Source organism: Salmo salar, chromosome 28 (genome assembly GCF_965601325.2).
Source record: "Salmo salar chromosome 28, fSalSal1, whole genome shotgun sequence".
Classification (NCBI taxonomy): Eukaryota; Metazoa; Chordata; class Actinopteri; order Salmoniformes; family Salmonidae; genus Salmo; species Salmo salar.
Window position 1 is genome coordinate 19,147,846 of NC_138318.1, and position 21,072 is coordinate 19,168,917.

General features: G+C 42.9%; 1 protein-coding gene across 2 annotated transcripts in view; it reads right to left on the bottom strand.

Moving 5' to 3' along the window:
• Positions 1-21,072, bottom strand: part of LOC106589211 (kinesin-like protein KIF19) — an 83,142-nt gene that overhangs the window by 18,998 nt on the left and 43,072 nt on the right. For both annotated transcript variants that reach the window (XM_082970514.1, XM_045710162.2), the window contains exons 3-5: positions 17,813-18,011; positions 12,138-12,274; positions 2,414-2,539 (exon numbers count right to left, since the gene is read on the bottom strand). In XM_082970514.1, the coding sequence (XP_082826640.1) occupies positions 2,414-2,539; positions 12,138-12,274; positions 17,813-18,011 (462 nt within the window). The remainder of the gene's footprint in view (positions 1-2,413; positions 2,540-12,137; positions 12,275-17,812; positions 18,012-21,072) is intronic.

The window sequence follows — 21,072 nt, forward strand, 5'->3', positions numbered from 1 at the left end:
ATTTGCATTGTTCAAACTTAACATGACGAACTGGATTGACATTTACTCTCACGGGTGTCCAAAAATAACTATTGGAAAGCCATGCTCCAACTAGACAACACCTTCTGAAAATAACCTATGGATTACATTAAAAAAGATCCAGCTGCTGGGTCGACCCAGCATAAAAGTGAATAAAAACCCAAATGATGGGTAAATAAACCCATGTTTGGTTAATCTGGTCATTTTTAGGAGGCTTTCAGATAGTATTTTTTATATATTTTTTGGTACTTTTACCCCTTTTTCTCCCCAATTTCGTGATATCCAACTGGTAGTTACGGTCTTGTCCCATCGCTGCAACGTCCCTATGGACTCGGGAAAAGGCGAAGGTCGAGAGCCATGCGTCCTCCAAAACACAACCCTGCCAAGCTGCACTGCTTCTTGACACACTGCTCGCGTAACCTGGAAGCCAGCCGCACCAATGGGTCGGAGGAAACACTGTCCAGCTGGCGAGCGACGTCAGCTTGCCGGCGCCCGGGCCGCCACCAGGAGTCGCTAGAGCTCAATGGGACAAGGAAATCCCGTCCGGCCAAACCCTCCCCTAACCTGGACGATGCTGGGTCTCCAGGTCACGGCCGGCTGTGACACAGTGATGCAGTGCCTTAGACCGGCTGTGACACAGTGATGCAGTGCCTTAGACTGCTGCGCCACTCGGGAGGCCTCAGATGGTTATTTTTGGCCATCCGTGAGAGTAAATGTCATTCCTGTTTGTAAGTTTGTTCACTGCAAATTTTTATTTTCCTTCAATACTGTTGCACATTACATATTTTAACAAACATTTAATAACAGTATTATTTAAATATTATAACAAAGTGACATAGGCTCTAGTCGAAAGAAACTCATACTCTTGTGTAGGCATCATAAAAGCTACAAGTGTCAGTGCTCAACCTTAACATGTGATGATAATACAACAGAAAATGAACCGGAATGACAGTTACACTATATATACAAAAGTATGTGGACATCCCTCTAAATTAGTGGATTCAGCTATTTCAGCTACACTTGTTGCTGACAGGTGTATAAAATCGAGCACACAGCCATGCAGTCTCCATAGACAAACATTGGCAGTAGAATGGCATTATTGAAGAGCTCAGTAACTTTCACTGTGGCACCTTCCAACAAGTCAGTTCATAAAATTTCTGCCCTGCTAGAGCTGCCCCGGTCAACTGTAAGTGCTGTTATTGTGAAATGGAAACGTCTAGGAGAAACAACATCTCAGCTGCGAAGTGGTAGGCCACACAAGCTCACAGAACGGTATTGCCAAGTGCTGAAGCCCGTAGCGTGTAAATATTGTCTGTCCTCGGTTGCAACACTCACCACCAAGTTCCAAACTGCTTCTGGAAAAAACATCAGCACAAGAACTGTTCGTCTGGAGCTTCATGAAATGGGTTTCCATGGCTGAGCAGCCGAACACAAGCCTAAGATCACCATGCGCAATGCCAAGCCTTGACTGGAGTGGTGTAAAGCTCACCGCCATTGGACTCTGGAGCAGTGGAAAAGCATTCTCTGGAGTGATGAATCATGCTTCACCATCTGGCAGTCCAACGGATGGGGGGTTTCATGGTTTGGGTTAGACCCCTTAGTTCCAGTGAAGGGAAATCTTAACACTACAGCATACAATGACATCTAGATGATTCTGTGCTTCTAACTTTGTGGCAACAGTTTGGGGAAGGCCCTTTCCTGTATCAGCATGACAATGCACCCGTGCACAAAGTGAGGTCCATACAGAAATGGTTTGTCGAGATCAGTGTGAAAGAACTTGACTGGCCTGCACAGCCGTGACCTCAACCCTATTGTACACCTTTGGGAGGAATTGGAACACCAACTGCGCCCCAGACCTAATCGCCCAACATCAGCGCCCAACTTCACTAATGTTCTTGTGGCTGAATGGAAGCAAGTCCCAAGCAGCAATGTTCCAACATCTTGTGGAAAGACTTACCAGAACAGTGGAGGCTGTTATAGCAGCAAAATGGGACCAACTCCATATTAATGAATGAGATGTTCGACGAGTATGTGTTCGCATACTTTTGGTCATGTAGTGTACTCTCACAGGTGGCCAAAAATAACTATTTGAAAGCCACACCCCTACTAAGCCATGCCCCTAGTCTTTTGATCTGACCCGGTGGGTCATAGCTCAATAACCCAACAATCCAACTAAGTGACCCAACTTGCTGGGTCAAAATGACCCAACATGTGTTCTGTCCAATATTTACCCAAATTGAGTTGTTTTGTAACCCAGCATTTTTTCGAGTGTAGGCTTCATAATATACAATATACTGATTTAGAATAATGTATGGATTGTGTATGTATTTTATGTACTGTATAGTGTGTGATCTTGTAAAGCATGGAGTAAGTGTTCCTAGGTGTGACCAGTCACCTCTCGGGCATTGATAGTGGAGACCTCTGTGATGCCAGCCACCTGGATCTCTCCTTTAGAGTCCTCTCTCAGGTCCAGGAACCCAGAAGACGGGTTGAGAAGGTCCCGGATCATCTCGTTGTAGATCTGGGAACATAACACAGGGAATGGTCAGGAGAGTCAGGAGGTTTCTCCTCAGCTTCCAAATCACATCTCAAAAGCTCAACATTTAAGGAATTGTTAGATCCAAGGAATTCTTATATCCAAGGAATTGTTATAGTGACAGTTGGGAGAAACATTAGTTAAGTTTCCATTGGAGAGTTTTCTTTTGGAGTTGTTGACACAATGGTTTTGGGACATGTACATGGAAAATACCTCTCGCAATGTGGACACACTTGAAAGGTCTAAAACTAGTACTGTACATACAAACTCTTTTGTTGTTTTACTAACTCCTAATTTAGCTAGCCCAACTTGTTCTGTGACAGTCTGTCGTCAGCAGCTCAAGTTGCTTTCATACAGGCTGATCATTGTGTGTTGACTATGATTTCACGTGGAGAGCTCTTATCCCTACATCAACAAAGTGACAACCAGGAATAGAGAGAGAAAGAGCGAGAGAGAGAGAGACACACACACAGAGAGACACAGAGAGACACAGAGAGAGAGAGACCACTGGGAGACAGACAGATGGGGATAGGCTGGGACGTGTGGCGGCTGGGGAGGGTAGATCATAGTGTGCCAGTAAAGAAAACAAAAAACTACAGTCCTGCAGAGTAGGCTATCCTTGTTCATTACCAACCCCAGAACCACAGGACCACTCTAAACTCACTCAAGGGGGAAATAATGATTGAGACAGACAGGAGAGTGTTTATCCAGTTATTCTTACCATCTAAACACTTTCATTTCAGGTGAAAGGGAAAAACACATCTCCTCTCATTAGGGTAGTAACATACTGTATGAACAGAGGGTAAAAACATAGGAACTTCTCATAGAATAGAAGCTGAACTAAGTGCATGGGTGTTAAAAGACTACGTACGCGTATGCATGTGCAGTTGTGTGCATACTTGTATTTAGTTGATGTCTGTGTAATAACAGGTGAAACAGGAGGCTGATTTGAAAGAGCAAGGGAGCAGAGAGAGCAGATGCGAGTATGGTTTTAGCAGGGCCATAAAACAACACTGAACCTTTCTGTGTAGTGATAGGAGGGCTGAGAGAGGGCAGCAGCAGATCAGCAGGTTGCTCCCTAGAGGCCAACAAGACAAACACTCACTATGTCACAGTACAGCCATCACAGAGCTGGACAGGACTACAGTATGAAACGTATGCTATGGGCATCCAGTGTTACCTTCAACTTTCTTAACCATGTGTTGCTACTCTCTACCCATTTATTGCAGAATATTTTGTAAAAGAATAGCTTGTAGAATAGCTTGTAGTAGAAGTACAAATAGGCGAGTGTCAAACTTCAAACCAATGGCATCGTGCCCTTTTTATGTCTTCAAGGCTCATTTCTTCCAATCACAAGGACTGTCGCTGATTCTACTCTAGAAATATTTTTCTGATGTATGTCTTTGGCTGATTAAGCATTCTTTCCATTTTTGTTATTTTAATAAAAAGCTGTCTATCATCTGTCACTTTCTTTCTCTTTCTGCCTAGACGAAGACAGGAGGAACAACTGAATCTCTGCGTGCGTCACTGTTTGCTTAGAAGGAAGCCATATTTATGAGAAGGTTGCTACATCACTCCTTGTCAAGGCTTCTTTTCATTATGGTGATTGATCCTGGAAAGAAATTGGGAATTAATTGTACCTAAGAAGCACAATGGTAAACTATGCCTGCAGACAAAAGGAACCCCTTTCAAATACTGACAAAGTAGTCAATAAGTATTCAACCCCTTTGTTATGGCAAACCTAAATAAGTTTAGGAGTACAATGTGCCTAACAAGTCACATAATAAGTTGCATGGACTCACTCGGTGCCCTAACAAAAGATATTATCCACATAATAACTCACATTTCCGTTTGTTGCAGGATTACTTTCCTGCTGTAGGAAACTGGCTCAATTTAAGAACCTACACCTGTACCTCATCTTTGTACCCCACATGTACAATTATCTGTAAGGTCCCTCAGTCGAGCAGTGAAATTCAAACACAGATTCAACCACAAAGACCAGGGAGGTTTCCATTACCTCGCAAAGAAGGGCACTTATTGGTAGATGGGTAAAACATGTAAACATTGAATATCCCATTGAGCATGATGAACTTATTAATTACAATTTGGATGGTGTATCAATATACCCAGTTACTACAAAGATACAGGCATCCTTCCTAACTCAGTTGCCGAAGAGGAAGGAAATCGTGCAGGGATTTCCCCATGAGGTCAATGGTGACTTTAAAACAGTTACAGAGTTTAATGACTGTGATATGAGACAACTGAGGATGGGTCAACAACATTGTAGCTACTCCACAATATTAACCTAATTGACAGAGTGAAAAGAAGGAAGCCTGTACTGAATAAAAAATATTACTAAACATGCATCCTGTTTGCAACAAGGCACTAAAGTAATACAGCAACAACAACAAAAAATGTTGGGGCAAATCCAATACAACACATTACTGAGTACCACTCTCCATATTTTCAAGCATAGTGGTGGCTGGATCATGTTATGGATATGCTTGTAATCGTTAAGGACTGGGGCGTTTTTCAGGATAAAAAAAAACAGAAGTCTGCTTTCCACCAGACACTGGGAGGTTAATTCACCTTTTAGAAGGACAATTACCTAAAATACAAGGTCAAATATACACTAGAGTTGCTTACCAAGAAGACATTGAATGTTCGAGTTACAGTTTTGACTTAAATCTACTTGAAAATCTATGGCAAGACCAGAAAATGGTTGTCTAGCAATGATCAACAGAGCTTGAAGAATTTTGAAAAGAATAATGGGCAAATTTTGCACAATCCAGGTGTGGAAAGCTCTTAGAGACTTAACCAGTAAGACTCACAGCTGTAATCACTGCCAAAGGTGCTTCTACAAAGTATTGACTCAGGGGTGTGATTACGTATGTAAATTAGATATTTCTGTATTTCATTTTCAATACAGTTGCAAAAATATCTAAGAACATGTTTTCTCTTTGTCATTATGGGGTATTGTGTGTAGATGGGTGAGATTTAAAAAAATGTAATACATGTTTTATATTCAGGCTGTAACACAACAAAATGTGGAATAAGTCTGAATACTTTCTGAAGGCACTGTATGTAATCAAGATACATTAGTGGTTTATTTTTCATATTTTGTCTTCCAAATGTCAAATGACATTACATAGTATTTTGTGTAGATTGTTGACAAAAAATGACAATTACATCTCTTTTAATCCCACCTTGTAACACAAAAAAAATTGGAAAAAGTCAAGGGGTGTGAATACTTTCTGAAGGCAATGTATCTACACGAGTATCAACCTGAACTGTTGAATAAACATAAATGCAGCTGTTGTTGTAAGTTAGTATACAATAAGGTCTACTAGTATACCTTATAGGTATCAGGCTGGTGTTTTCTGTAATGACCTTACTGATCCCTGTTTTAAAGCCTGTGTTCGTAATGGCTGCTCAGTCAAACGACCTGTCCTGACTTGTCATAGACGCTTGCTAAAAAACTTTAATGAGCAAGCCTTCCTTCATGATCTGGCCTCTGTAAATTGGTATAGAATCAGCTCGATCCCCTCTTTCGAAGATGCTTGGACCTTCTTTTTTTATATTTTCAGTGGTATCGTTAACAAATACACGCCCACAAAGAAAATGAGAATTAAAAACAGGTTCAGCCCCTGGTTCGACTGTGATCTGGCAGAGTTACTTCACGTCAAGAATTCCATTTGGCAAATCGCTGAGCACATGCATACTCAGGCTGACTGGATCTCGTTCAGGCAAATTAGAAATAAGTGCACTCAGGTTATCCGGAAGGCCAAAGTTAGTTACTTTAAGGAGCAGTTCTCTTTCTGTGGGTCTAACCCCAAGAAGTTCTGGAAAACAGACCTGGAGATAAATCCTCCTCTTCACAGGTGCCCATGTCTCTAAATGTTGATGATGTGGTTGTTACTGACAAGGAGCACATGGCTGAGCCCTTTAATCACTACTTCATTAAGTCAGGATTCCTATTTGACTCTGCCATGCCTTCTTGCCCGTCCAACGTTTCCTCATCTCCCACCCCTTCTAATGTGACTATCCCCGATGCTCCTCCCTCATTTTCCGCTGCCCCGCTACAAAGTTTCTACCTGCAGGTGGTCACTGGGTCCAAGATACTAAAGGAGCTCCTTAAACTTGACCCCAAAAAAACATCTGGTTCAGATGGTTTAGACCCTTTCTTCTTTAAGGTTGCTGCCCATATCATCGCCTATCTCTGACCTTTTTAACCTGTCTCTCCTCTCTGGGGAGGTTCCCATTACTTGGAAGGCAGCCACAGTGCTTCCTTTATTTAAAGGGGAAGATCAAGCTGATCCTAACTGTTATAGGCCAATTTCTATTTTGCCCTGTTTATCAAGTGTTGGAAAAACGTGTCAATAATCAACTGACTGGCTTTCTTGATGTCTATAGTATTCTCTCAGGTATGGGGCTCCCGAGTGGTGCAGTGGTCTAAGGCACTGCATCTCAGTGCTAGAGGGGTCACTACAGACCCTGGTTCGATTTCAAGCTGTACCACAACAGGACGTGATTGGGAATCCCATAGGGCGGAGCACAATTGGCCCAGCGTCATCCGGGTTAGGGTTTGGCCGGGGTAGGCCATCATTGTAAATAAGAATTTGTTCTAAACTGACTTGCCTAGTTAAATTAAAAAATACAAATAAATATGCAATCTGTATTCCAGTCAGGTTATGGATGTGTCACTGCAACCTTAAAGGTCCTGAATTATGACACCATTGCCCCTAATTCTAAGCAATATTGTGCTGCTATTTTTATTGACTTGGCCAAAGCTTTTGATACGGTAGACCATTCCATTCTTGTGGGCCGGCTAAGGAGTATTGGTGTCTCTGAGGGGTCTTTGGCCTGGTTTGCTAACTACCTCTCTAAAAGAGTGCAGTGTATAAAGTCAGAAAATCTGCTGTCTCAGCCACTGCCTGTCACCAAGGGAGTACCCCAAGGCTCGATCCTAGGACCCATGCTCTTCTCAACATAGCTCCTACTGGAAGCTCTCTCAACCATTTATATACAGATGATACAGTCTTATACTCCCCAGATTTTCTGTTAAATGCTCTACAACAAAGCTTTCTTAGTGTCCAACAAGATTTTTTCTGCCCTTAACCTTGTTCTGAACACCTCCAAGACAAAGGTAACGTGGTTTGATAAGAAGAATGCCCCTCTCCCCACCGGTGTGAATACTACCCCAAAGGGTTTAGAGCTTGAGGTAGTCACCTCATACAAGTACTTGGGAGTATGGCTAGACAGTACACTGTCCTTCTCTCAGCACATATCAAACCTGCAAGCTATGGTTAAATCTAGACTTGGTTTCCTCTACCGTAATTGCTCCTCTTTCACCACAGCTGCCAAACTAACCCTGATTTAGATGACCATCCTACCCATGCTAGATTACGGAGATGGAATTTATAGATTGTCAGGTAAGGGTGCTCTCGAACAGCTAGATGTTCTTTACCATTCGGCCATCAGATTTGCCACCAATGCTCCTTGTGGGAAACATCACCGCACTCTATTCTCCTCTGTAAACTGGTCATCTTGTATACCAAGACCCACTGGTTGATAATTATTTATAAAAACCCTCTTAGGCCTCACTCCCCCCTATCTGAAATAACTACTGCAGCCCTCATCATCCACATACAACACCGTTCTGCCAGTCACAGAACAGGTCTGACGAGGCCGACGCGAACAATATACCGCTTTCTCGGGAACAGGCCCAGATCCCCGTGATTTGCGTGAAGAGGAGTCGGAAAAAAAGGGTGTGGAGAAAAAGGGTCCGGAGGGCGGGCTGCCTTCTGAGAATTCATAGGCGATCAAATAAACCCCCACTTCCTTCCATTCTGCTAGCAAACTTTGGACAAAAAAATAGATGACCTACGCGGAAGTTTAAACTACCAACGGCACATTCAAAACTGTAATATCTTATGCTTCACGGAGATGTGGCTGAACGATGACACTATCAACATACAGCTGGCTGGTTATACACTGCACCGGCAGGATAGAACAGCAGCGTCTGGTAAGACAAGGGGCGGTGGACTATGTCTTTTTGTAAATAACAGCTGGTGCACAATATCTAAGGAAGTCTCGAGCTATTGCTCGCCTGAGGTAGAGTATGTCATGATAAACTGTAGACCACACTACCTACCTAGAGAGTTTTCATCTGTATTTTTCGTAGCTGTTACATACCACCACAGTAAGATGCTGGCACTAAGACAGAATTGAATGAGCTGTGTTCCGCCATAAGCAAACAAGAAAACGCTCACCCAGAGGCGGTGCTCCTAGTTGCCGGGAACTTTAATGCAGAGAAACTTAAATCCGTTTTACAAAATTTCTATCAGCATTTTGAATGTGCAACCAGAGGGAAGAAAACTCTGGACCACCTTTACTCCACACACAGAGATGCATACAAAGCTCTTCCTCGCCCTCCATGTGGCAAATCTGACCATAATTCTATCCCGACTCCTGCTTACAAGCAAAAATTAAAGCAGGAAGCAGCAGTGACTAGATCAATAAAAAAGTGGCTACAGGACTGTTTTGCTAGCACAGACTGGAATATGTTCCGGGATTCTTCCGACGGCATTGAGGAGTACACCACATCAGTCATTGGCTTCATCAATAAGTGCATTGATGACGTCATCCCCACAGTGACAGTACGTACATACCCCAACCAGAAGCCATGGATAACAGCCAACATCCGCACTGAGCTAAAGGCTAGAGCTGCTGCGTTCAAGGACTGGACTCTAACCCGGAAGCTTACAAGAAATCCCGGTATGCCCTCCGAGAACCATCAAATATGCAAAGTGTCAACACAGGACTTAGATCAAATCGTAATACACTGGCTCCGACGCTCGTCGGATGTGGCAGGGATTGCAAACCGTTACAGACATCAAAGGGAAGCACAGCCGAGAGCTGCCCAGTGACACGAGCCTACCAGACGAGCTGAACTACTTCTATGCTCACTTCGAGGCAAATAACACTGAAACATGCATGAGAGCACCAGCTGTTGTGGAAGACTGTGTGATCACCCTCTCAGCCGATGTGAGTAAGACCTTTAAACAGGTCAACATTCACAAGGCCGCAGGGGCAGACGGAATACCAGGACGTGTACTGCGAGCATGCGCTGATCAACTGGCAAGTGTCTTCACTGACATTTTCAACCTCTCCCTGTCCAAGTCTGTAATACCAACATGTTTTAAGCAGACCACCATAGTGTCTGTGCCCAAGAACGCTAAGGAACCTGCCTAAACGACTACTGACCCGTAGCACTCACATCTGTAGCCATGAAGTGCTTCGAAAGGCTGCTCATGGCTCACATCAACACCATTATCCCAGAAACCCTAGACCCACTCCAATTTGCATACCGCCCCAACAGATCCACAGATGATGCAACCTTTATTGCACTCCACACTGCCCTTTCCCACCTGGACAAAAGGAACACCTATGTGAGAATGTTATTCATTGACTACAGCTCAGCGTTCAACACCATAGTGCCCTCAAAGCTCATCAATAAGCTACGGACCCTGGGACGAAACACCTCCCTCTGCAACTGGATCCTGGACTTCCTGACGGGCCGCCCCCCAGGTGGTAAGGGTAGGTAACAACACATCCGCCACGCTGATCCTCAAAACAGAGGCCCCTCAGGGGTGCGTGCTCAGTACCCCCCTGTCTCCCTATTCACTCATGACTGCACAGCCAGGCACGACTCCAACACCATCATTACGTTTACAGATGACACAACAGTGGTAGGCCTGATAACCGACAAACACAAGACAGCCTATAGGGAGGAGGTCAGAGACCTGGCCATGTGGTGCCAGGACAACAACCTCTCCCTCAACGTGATCAAGACAAAGGAGATGATTGTGGACTACAGGAAAAAGAGGACCGAGCACGCCCCCATTCTCATCGATGGGGCTGCATTAGAGTAGGTTGAGAGCTTCAAGTTCCTTGGTGTCCACATCACCAACAAACTAACCTGGTCCAAGCACACCAAGACAGTCGTGAAGAGGGCACAACAAAACCTATTCCCCCTCAGGAGACTGAAAAGATTTGGCATGGGTCCTCAGATCCTAAAAAGGTTCTACAGCTGCACCATCAAGAGCATCCTGACTGGTTGCATCACTGCCTGGTATGGCAACTGCTCGGCTTCTGATTGCAAGGCACTACAGAAGGTAGTGCAAACGGCCCAGTACATCACTGGGGCCAAGCTTCCTGCCATCCAGGACCTCTATACCAGGCAGTGTCAGAGGAAGGCCCTAAAAATTGTCTAAGACTCCAGCCACCCTAGTCATAGACTGTCCTCTCTGCTACCGCACGGCAAGCGGTACCGGAGTGCAAAGTCTAGGTCCAAGAGGCTTCTAAACAGCTTCTACCCCCAAGCCATAAGACTCCTGAACATCTAATCAAATGTCTACCCAGACTATTTGCATTGCCCCTCCCCCCTCTTTTACATTGCTGCTACTCTCTGTTGTTATCATCTATGCATTGTCACTTTAATAACTACCTACATGTACATATTACCTCAACTAACCAGTGCCCCGACACATTAACTCTGTACCGGTACCCCCCTGTATATAGTCTCACTATTGTTATTTTAATGCTGCTTTTTAATTACTTGTTAGTTTTATTTCTTATTCTTATCCGTATTTTTTTAAAGTGCATTGTTGGTTAGGTGCTCGTAAGTTAGCATTTCACTGTAAGGTCTACACCTGTTGTATTCGGTGCATGTGACTAATGAAATTTGATTTGATTTGACATTCTGTTAAAGGTCCCCAAAGCAAAGCACACACATCCCTGGGTCGCTCCTCTTTTCAGTTCGCTGCAGCTAGTGACTGGAACAAGCTGCAAAAAACACTCAAACTGGACCGTTTTATCTTCATCCCTTCATTCAAAGAATCAATCATGGACACTTACTGACAGTTGTGGCTGCTTCACGTGATGTATTGTTGTCTCTACCTTCTTGACGTTCGTGCTGTTGTCTGTGCCCAATAATATTTGTATCATGTTTTGTGATGCTACCATGTTGTGCTGCTGCCATGTTGTGTTGCTACCATGTTGTTGTTATTTTGAGTTGCTACCATGCTGTTTTTCTTGTGTTGCTGCCATGCTATGTTGTTGTCTTAGGTCTCTCTTTATGTAGTGTAGTGTTGTCTCTCTTGTCGTGATGTGTGTTTTGTCCTATATTTGTATATATTTTTAATCCCAGCCCCGTCCCCGCAGGAGGCCTTTTGCCTTCGGGTAGGCCGTCATTGTAAATAAGAATTTGTTCTTAACTGACTTGCCTAGTTAAAAAAATAAAAATAAATGGTGACTGTTGATGACCTTAGCTGAACTGAAAGCCTTGTGGGTCAGGTGATAGGGCAGTTTGTTATAGCACAAGTAGGCTGCTGGCGGCTGTGTTGGATGTATGTCATTAGACATGTTCGTGTATTCCTAAGAGAAACAATGGCAGACACAGGTTGCGTCCCAAAATAGCACCCTATTCCCCATATAGTGTACTACCTTTGAAATGTAGTGCACTATATAGGGAATTGGATGCCATTTGGGAAGCAGACATAGACACAGTATGCATTCTCACCTCCAGGTATGACATGGAGATGTTGTACTGCATATCATCGCTGGTCTCCTCGATGGCTTTGAACAGGTCATTTAGAGTCCGTACATAGATCCCCGGTTCCCTGTCCGTCCCCAACATAGTGTACGTCTTCCCACAACCTGAGCACAAACACGCAGACACACACGCACACACACAAAGAAGGAAAATATTCACAATCACAGTTTGCAGTTTGAGTTGAAGGGAATAAAATTGTTAATACCAAACAACTTGATCATTGAATAGTGTCTATTTCAGGGTCATTACTATATTTTTTGTACCCCTTTCTACAAGATCAGTTCACTTACAGGAGAAGTTTTCATTTTTACAGCCAAATAAATAAAAAAAATGATGTAAATGTGTTCCCAGCAAGCACATTTGGTTCTCTGGAAGTTGTGGGAACGTACGTTTTTGGTTTCCCATTGATTCTGGGAACTAAGCCATAAGTTTCCTGATTGGTAAAACTGAACGTTTTTTTTACTTTCTGAGAACGGAAGTGAACATCACACCTGTTCTGGGAATGTAAATGTCCTGGTTGCATGGAGGATCTGAGAACCTTTTACTATGGTTTTCCTGGGAAGTTTAATTAAATGTTCTGAGAACAGAAGTGAACATCACACCTGTTCTGGGAATGTAAATGTCTTGGTTGCATGGAGGATCTGAGAACCTTTTACTATGGTTTTCCTGGGAAGTTTAATTAAATGTTCTGAGAACGGAAATTATAGGTATTTTGAAGTTAATTAAATCCTTTTCTGCTAGCTTAGGTTAACTGTTTTGAACACAGACATGACACTTGGAAATTCATTTGCTTAGGCATGAATCATGCAAACTCATTTTTTTTTTGTGGCATGGCGTCAGTGTGATTCAAACCTATGATCTTCATTTCTCTACCCATGGACTTTGTCCAGTGCGCCACCAGGATGGAGCTAGCATGCCAAGATGTTCATTTTAGTCTATTCAAAATGACCCTATTTCAAAGGAAACAAGCACTCATTAAGATCAGGTGTGTCCAATTAGAAGGCGCGGCCAACACACTTGAACACACTTAACAAGATAGAGGATAGAGAGTTTTGTTGACTCTGAGAACGGAACGTATGTGTTTTTAAATAACATTCTTAGAACATTCTTTGAACGTTACCAATGTATTCTTGTGTTTTTTATGGAAAGTTTTCTTAATGTTTTGAGAACATGACTTTAATAGAACTGAGGAAACCTTCAGAAAACGTTATGCTGAAGTACTGAAATTCCCACAGAACATCGTTGTTTCTTAACATTCTCTGAACAATTGGAGAACGTGACTTTAAACAGAACCATGAGAAAACATTATGCTGAAGTACTGAAATTCCCACCTAAGAAACATATGGTTCTCAGAATGTTATGTACTAGCTGAGATGTTATGGAATGGTCCAGATACCTTTTTTTTGTGATTTCACTTGTTTTTGAGAACCTTAACCTAAACAGCAAATCACTTCCTAATGATGAGGAAATGTTTTGTTGTTTGGGATAAGTTTCTGAAAAACAAGTGAAATCGATTTTTTTTTAATCTGGACCCTTCAAATAACATTCCATTTACAGTACATCAAAAAGAGAGATATGGTTGTAAAAAAGAAAACTTCTCCTTTAAATTCAGTTCATTTATTTGGCCTTTTACAGGAATTTGCCTCACATTCAGTAGCTGTACACTATGTTTAAACTCAATATTAAAAAGCCTTCTTGTTGAAAGCTTAACCCCAGTCAAGCTCTATTTCAAGAAACCATGCCTGTTTTGGTGGAGAAGGACAGCCTAGTCACCAGATCTTAATTCTGTTTTGGACAACAAGACTGTGACACACTGAGTTTAATTAGTTTAATTTGAGATGAGCAGAGATTAAGAGCAGTGAGTCTACAGGGAGAGACAGACAGCAGGAGGGAGGAAGGGGGGAGGGAGGAAGGGATGGAGGGGAAGATTACTTTTGGGTCAGTTGTATTTGTCTTTCTAGGTAGTGACTGTCTGTCTGAGCCCTGCTTCTTGGCAGTCAGGTGCTCCCTATGACACAATTTCCTGTTCCTATTAAAAGCAGAATCAGAGATGACAGACAACACCCCTCCCCAGTCCATATGGTAACAAATCAGACTAATTAAAATCTACAACCACCAGATTAATCACGTGGAAAAGGAAGATAGCACTACATGAGTTTGATTATATGGCTGTAATTAACAAAATAATAAGAAATAACTTGGATAAAAATACATGCAGTCAGGATCATCAACCCCCAGGCTGATTATTTCCTATGTAATGTTCTCCCCTGGTGCCCAGTGTGTGGTAGGTGAGGACAACACACACAGGGACAGAGGACACATGCACACATGCATTCACACAGATGCATGCAATTAAAATAGAGCAGGTATTCCCAAGTACGCGCAATGCCGTGGGGGTACACCAAATAAAAATGTGATTCACATAAAAAAATATATATTAAAAATTCACATTTTCAAACAGTCCATTTATATTTTCCAACGAGGTTACACAGGTTTTTTTCTCACCTGAGTAGCCTCGTTTCACTGCCAAAAATCAAATTAAACCATCTAGCGTTCAGCGAAATAACACCACTACAGATAGTCTAATCAAATAATGAACATCCAATCACATTAACCGTTACTCTCTCACGGGAATTCCACGAATGGTCTGTACGTAGCCAAATGTAGCTGCTGCTCATGCCGTTTGCTCGAAAATGGATAAATGGTTAAAGAGACACATACCAGCTCTACTGGCAGTACTGCTACTACCAGCAGTACTAAACCTGCACCTGTCAACGACACAAGTTGTTCTGCTTCCACGAGCACATCCAACGGCTGATGCAGCCAAAGAGCTGCTGCCCCCTTAGTTTTTGCCTGCCTCACTAACGATGCCTTTTTGCCTATTCCCTGCCTGTACTTTAACCTATTGGATTTCCTGTTATCTACTTATTGCCTGATCTCTCGGACTACATTACTAGCCTTTTCCCTGCCTGTATTGTTGGCCTTTTGGACCCCCTGTGTATGACCTTCTGCCTGCCCCTGGACCCAGCTACCTGCCTCCTCCTGTGGTCCTTTACAATAAACACCTGCTGTGCCCTGCACTTGAAACCAGCTCTCTGTCTCCCCTCGTGTTCATTACAGCCTTCATCAAACAACACTGTTTCACAACGCATCAGTGAAATGGCAGGAGATGTTTTGAAACAATTACTGTTTCAAATACAAGCCAGTGAATTCTATGCGTTACAGCTGGATGAGTCAACAGACGTGGCGGGCCTGATACAGCTCCTGGTTATATGTCCTTTACATTTATGGGGGGTCAACTAAGGAAGAGATCCTCTTCTGCAAACCACTGGAAACCAAGACAACAGGAGAGGATATGTTTAAAGTACTGGTCAGCTATGTGGCATCAAATGGACTTTGGTGGTCAAGATGTGATGGTATCTGTACTGATGGCGCAAAAGCCATGACAGGGAGACATAGTGTAGTGGTAACCCGCGTGCAAGCAGTTGCTCCCGATGCCACTTGGGTACACTGCAGCATCCCCTGAGAGGCTCTTGCTACCAAAGGAATGCCTGACAGCTTGAAAGACGTTTTGGACACTACAGTGAAAATGGTTAACTTTGTTAACTTCTCTAGGGTAGGGGGCAGTATTTTGACATCCGGATGAAAAGCATGCCCAAAGTAAACTGCCTGTTACCCAGGCCCAGAAGCTAGGATATGCATATAATTGGTAGATTTGGATGGAAAACACAAAAGTTTCCAAAACTGTTAAAATAATGTCTGTGAGTATAACAGAACTGATTTGGCAGGCGAAAACCTGAGAAAAATCCATTCAGGAAGTGGGATTTCTTTTATGTTTGTAGTTTTCCATTGACTGCCCATACAGATTCCATTGACTTAGGACTCAAATTGTACTTCCTATGGCTTCCACTAGATGTCAACAGTCTTTAGAAATTGTTTCAGGCTTGTATTCTGAAAAATGATGGAGTAAGATCCTTTGAATGAGTGGACCATTCAGTGTCCCAGAGGTTTTCCATGCGTGAGACCGAGAGCGCGCATTTCTTGTTTTCCTTTTATATTGACGAAGCTTTTGTCCAGTTGAAATATTATTGATTATTATGACTAAAAACAACCTGAGGATTGATTATAAACATCGTTTGACATGTTTCTACAAACTTTACTGATACTTTTCGGATTTTTCGTCTGCCTGTTGTGACTGCCTTTGAGCCTGTGGATTACTGAACAAACCGCTGTTCTCAGATAATCGCATGGTATGCTTTCACCGTAAAGCCTTTTTGAAATCTGACTCCGTGGTTGGATTAACAAGAAGTTCATCTTTAAACCGATGTATAACACTTGTATGTTTTATGAATTTTTATAATGAGTATTTCTGTTTTTGAATTTGGCGCTCTGCAATTTCACTGGATGTTGGCCAGGTGGGACCCCCTAGAGAGGTTAAAGCCCCTGAACTCTTGTGTATTTTCTGCATTATGTAATGATATGGGCAGCAACCATGTAACGCTTTTACAACATACAGAAGTGCGCTGGTTATCAAGGGGCAAAGTATTGACACGTTTTTTTTTTATTGAGAGACGAGCTTAAAGTTTTCTTTACTGACCATAATTTTCACTTGTCTGACCGTTTGCATGCTGACGAGTTTCTCACACGACTGGCCTATCTGGGTGATGTTTTTTCTCGCCTGAATGATCTGAATCTAAGATTACAGGGACTCTCCACATCTATATTCAATGTGCAGGAGAAAATTGAGGCTATGATTAAGAAGTTGGAGCTCTTCTCTGTCTGCATTAACAAGGATACCACACAGGTCTTTCCATCATTGTATGATTTTTTGTGTGCAAATGAACTCAAGCTTACGGACAATGTCAAATGTGATATAGCGAAGCACCTGAGTGAGTTGGGTGCGGAATTACAAAGGTACTTTCCCGAAACAGATGGCACAAAGAACTGGATTCGTTATCCCTTTCATGCCCTGCCTCCAGTCCATTTACCGATATCTGAACAAGAGAGACTCATCGAAATTGCAACAAGCGGTTCTGTGAAAATGTAATTTAATCAGAAGCCACTGCCAGATTTCTGGATTGGGTTGCAGTCAGAGTATCCTACTTTGGAAAATCGCGTTTTTAAGACACTGATGCCCTTTGCAACCACGTAACTATGTGAGAGTGGATTCTCGGCCCTCACTAGCATGAAAACTAAATACAGGCGCAGACTGTGTGTAGAAAATTATTTAAGACTGAGACTCCAATACAACCCAACATTGCAGAGCTTTGTGAATCCTTTCAAGCACACCCTTCTCATTAACCTGTGGTGAGTTATTCCCAATTTTCGATGAACAAATAAGGTTTTATATGTAAGATGTTTAAATAAAGAGCAAAATTATTGATTATTATTATATTATTATTTATGCCCTGGTCCTTAAGAGCTCTTAGTCACTTCCCACGAGCCGGGTTGTGACAAAACCTCACACTCATTCTTATGTTTAATAAATGTATCGTACAATGATGGCAAAAAACAACATTTGAGAGTGCGCTGAACCTGGTGCTAGAGGGGATACGCAGCTGAAGGTGGAATGTTTGAAGGGGTACGGGACTATAAAAAGTTTGGGAACCCCTGGAATAGAGGATATGGCAGCTATGACAAACCTGTGGGTCCGTAGGCGAAAACGGTGGCGTTGTAGCCAGATATGAGGCCTTCGATTAGGCCCTTGGTCGTGGCTCTGTACACCTCCTCCTGGTTGGCTGAGTAGTCAAACGCTACGTCGAACATATAGGTCTTTTCCCGGGAACGGTTGGCACGCAGGATATCATCTGGATCCTCCATGGGGTCCATCAGTACCACCATCTACAGCAGAGAGGAAGGGAGGAGAGAGGGATGAAAAGTGAGAAAAGGGATATTTTAATGATTAGTCATCATACCACAGAAACATTGCATAACATATAATAATACTTTTTGTTTTATGAATCTGTCAGTAGAGACTGACTGCAATTATCCCTGAGGCAGGGCTTGTGACTACACACCAATATATGCAAATGCACTCAAAACTAAATTTGGGTAAATATTGGACAGAACAAGTTTGGTTATTTTGACCGTGCATTTGGGCCACTTGATAACCCATTGCCAAAGCCAGGTTGGGTTGTTGAAGCTGGGTTATTGAGCTACGTTCAGAGGAGGGCAGTATTTCTGTTCCATGTATTTGAAATACGTATTTGAATATTTTGTCATTTGTATTCCACGGGCTGAACTACACGCCAAAGTATTTTGTAACAACATACTTTCGAAAGCTGTGATTTATATTTTATAAATACAAAATCCTTCTCTAAACCATTTCTTTATAGCGGTTCACAATTATGTGGCCCTCTTTCTGTCACGACTTCCGCCGAAGTCGGTTCCTCTCCTTGTTCGGGCGGCGCTCGGCGTCGCCGGTCTTCTAGCCATCATCGATCCACTTTTCATTTTCCATTTGTTTTGTCTTGTCTTCTCACACACCTGGTCTCAATTCCCCTCATTACATGTTGTTTATTTAACCCCCTGTTCCCCCCCATGTCTTTGTGCAGAATTGTTTGTTTGTAAGTGCTTGTGCACATGTTGACAGGTGCGCGTCGAGTTTTGTACCCAAGTTGTTATTTTCTTGATGCCGTTGGTTTTGGAATTAAACTGCTCTGGCTATTACCTAGTTCTGCTCTCCTGCGTCTGACTTCCGTGCCACCAGTTACGCACCCCTTACACTTTCACCCTACAATGGTATCAAAAGTCTCATGGCACTATGGTGTGATAAGTGTCTGCTAAATAACCAAAATGTAAATGTTTATATTAAAATGAACAACTGCAAAGCACACTGGGAATTGTCATTGATCTTGAGTTCATTTAGCAGACACTCTTATCACACCATAGTGCCATCATACTTTAGATATCAATGTAGGGTGAAAGAGGGCCACAAAATGGCGAACTACTTTAAAGTAATGGTATAGAAAAATATGTTGTATTTTGAAAAAACAAATGAAATCTTTCGAAAGTATCTTGTAACAAAATACATTGGAGTGTAGTTCAGCCCAGTGTAATACAACATACAAAATACTCAGAAGTAATTCAAATACGCATTGGAATGTAGTTCCACCCAATACAAATGACATCTTTCGAAAGTATCTTGTTACAAAATACATTGGAGTGTAGTTCAGCCCACTATTTACACAGCGCTGGGTTGCTTACTCCTCTCTCACTTCTGCTGCCATCTGCCACAGTACGACTGTGAGCACCGCAATGGCTGACACTTACCCAGCTCTGTGCAGCACAGGAGGCTGCTGAGGGGAGAAAGGTTCATAATAATGGCTGGAATGGAGTAAATGGAATGGTATCAATCACATGGAAACCATGTGTTTGATGTGCTCCATACCATTCAATTTATTCAGTTTCAGCTATTACTATGAGCCCGTTCTCCCCAATTAAGGTACCACCGGCCACCTCTCCTGCGCAGGTAATTAAAGTGGTGAAGAGAAACTGACGGGCGGAGCAGCAGTTAGATCCGGGGGTCTGATGGTTTAAACAGGGACTTTTATCCATCCGCAGCTGGAGATACAAAGGGCCTACTGTGGGGTAGATAGAGCCCTGAGTGCCACCGTGCCCCTCCACACCCACGCAGTCTACATCCCAATTCCCCCTATTCCCTAGTGCACCCATAGGACCCTGGTCAAAAGTAGTGCACTATACAGTGCATTCGGAAAGTATTCAGACCCCTTGACATTTTCCACATTTTGTTACATTTCAGCCTTATTGTCAAATGTATTAAATGTATTGATGTGCTCCATACCATTCAATTTATTCAGTTTCAGCTATTACTATGAGCCCGTTCTCCCCAATTAAGGTACCACCGGCCACCTCTCCTGCGCAGGTAATTAAAGTGGTGAAGAGAAACTGACGGGCGGAGCAGCAGTTAGATCCGGGGGTCTGATGGTTTAAACAGGGACTTTTATCCATCTGCAGCTGGAGATACAAAGGGCCTACTGTGGGGTAGATAGAGCCCTGAGTGCCACCGTGCCCCTCCACACCCACGCAGTCTACATCCCAATTCCCCCTATTCCCTAGTGCACCCATAGGACCCTGGTCAAAAGTAGTGCACTATACAGTGCATTCGGAAAGTATTCAGACCCCTTGACATTTTCCACATTTTGTTACATTTCAGCCTTATTGTCAAATGTATTAAATGTAAAGAAATCCTCAGCAATCTACACAGAATACCCCATAACAACAAAGCGAAATACCTTTTAATATGAGACTCGAAATTGAGCTCAGGTACATCCTGTTTCCATTGATCTTCCTTGAGATGTTTCTACAACTTGATTGGTAAATTCAATTGATTGGACATGATTTGGAAAGGCACACACACCTGTCTATATAAGGTCCCACATGACAGTGCATGTCAGAGGAAAAACCAAGCCATGAGGTTGAAGGAATGGTCCGTAGAGCTCCAAGACAGCATTGTGTCGAGGCACAGATATGGGGAAGGGTACCAACACATTTCTGCAGCATTGAAGATCCCCCAAAACACAGTGGCCTCCATCATTCTTAAATGGAAGAAGTTTGGAACCACCAAGACTCTTCCTAGAGCTGGTCAACTGGCCAAACTGATCAATCGAGGGAGAAGGGCCTTGGTCAGGGAGGAGACCAAGAACCTAATGGTCACACTCACAGAGCTCCAGAGTTCCTCTCTGAAGATGGGAGAACCTTCCAGAAGGACAACCATCTCTGCAGCACTCTACCAAGCAGGCCTTTATGGTAGCGTGGCCAGATGGAAGCCTCTTCTCAGTAAAAGGCACATGACAGCCCGCTTGGAGATTTTGCCAAAAGGCACCTAAAGGACTCTCAGACCATGAGAAACAAGATTTTCTGGTCTGATGAAACCAAGATT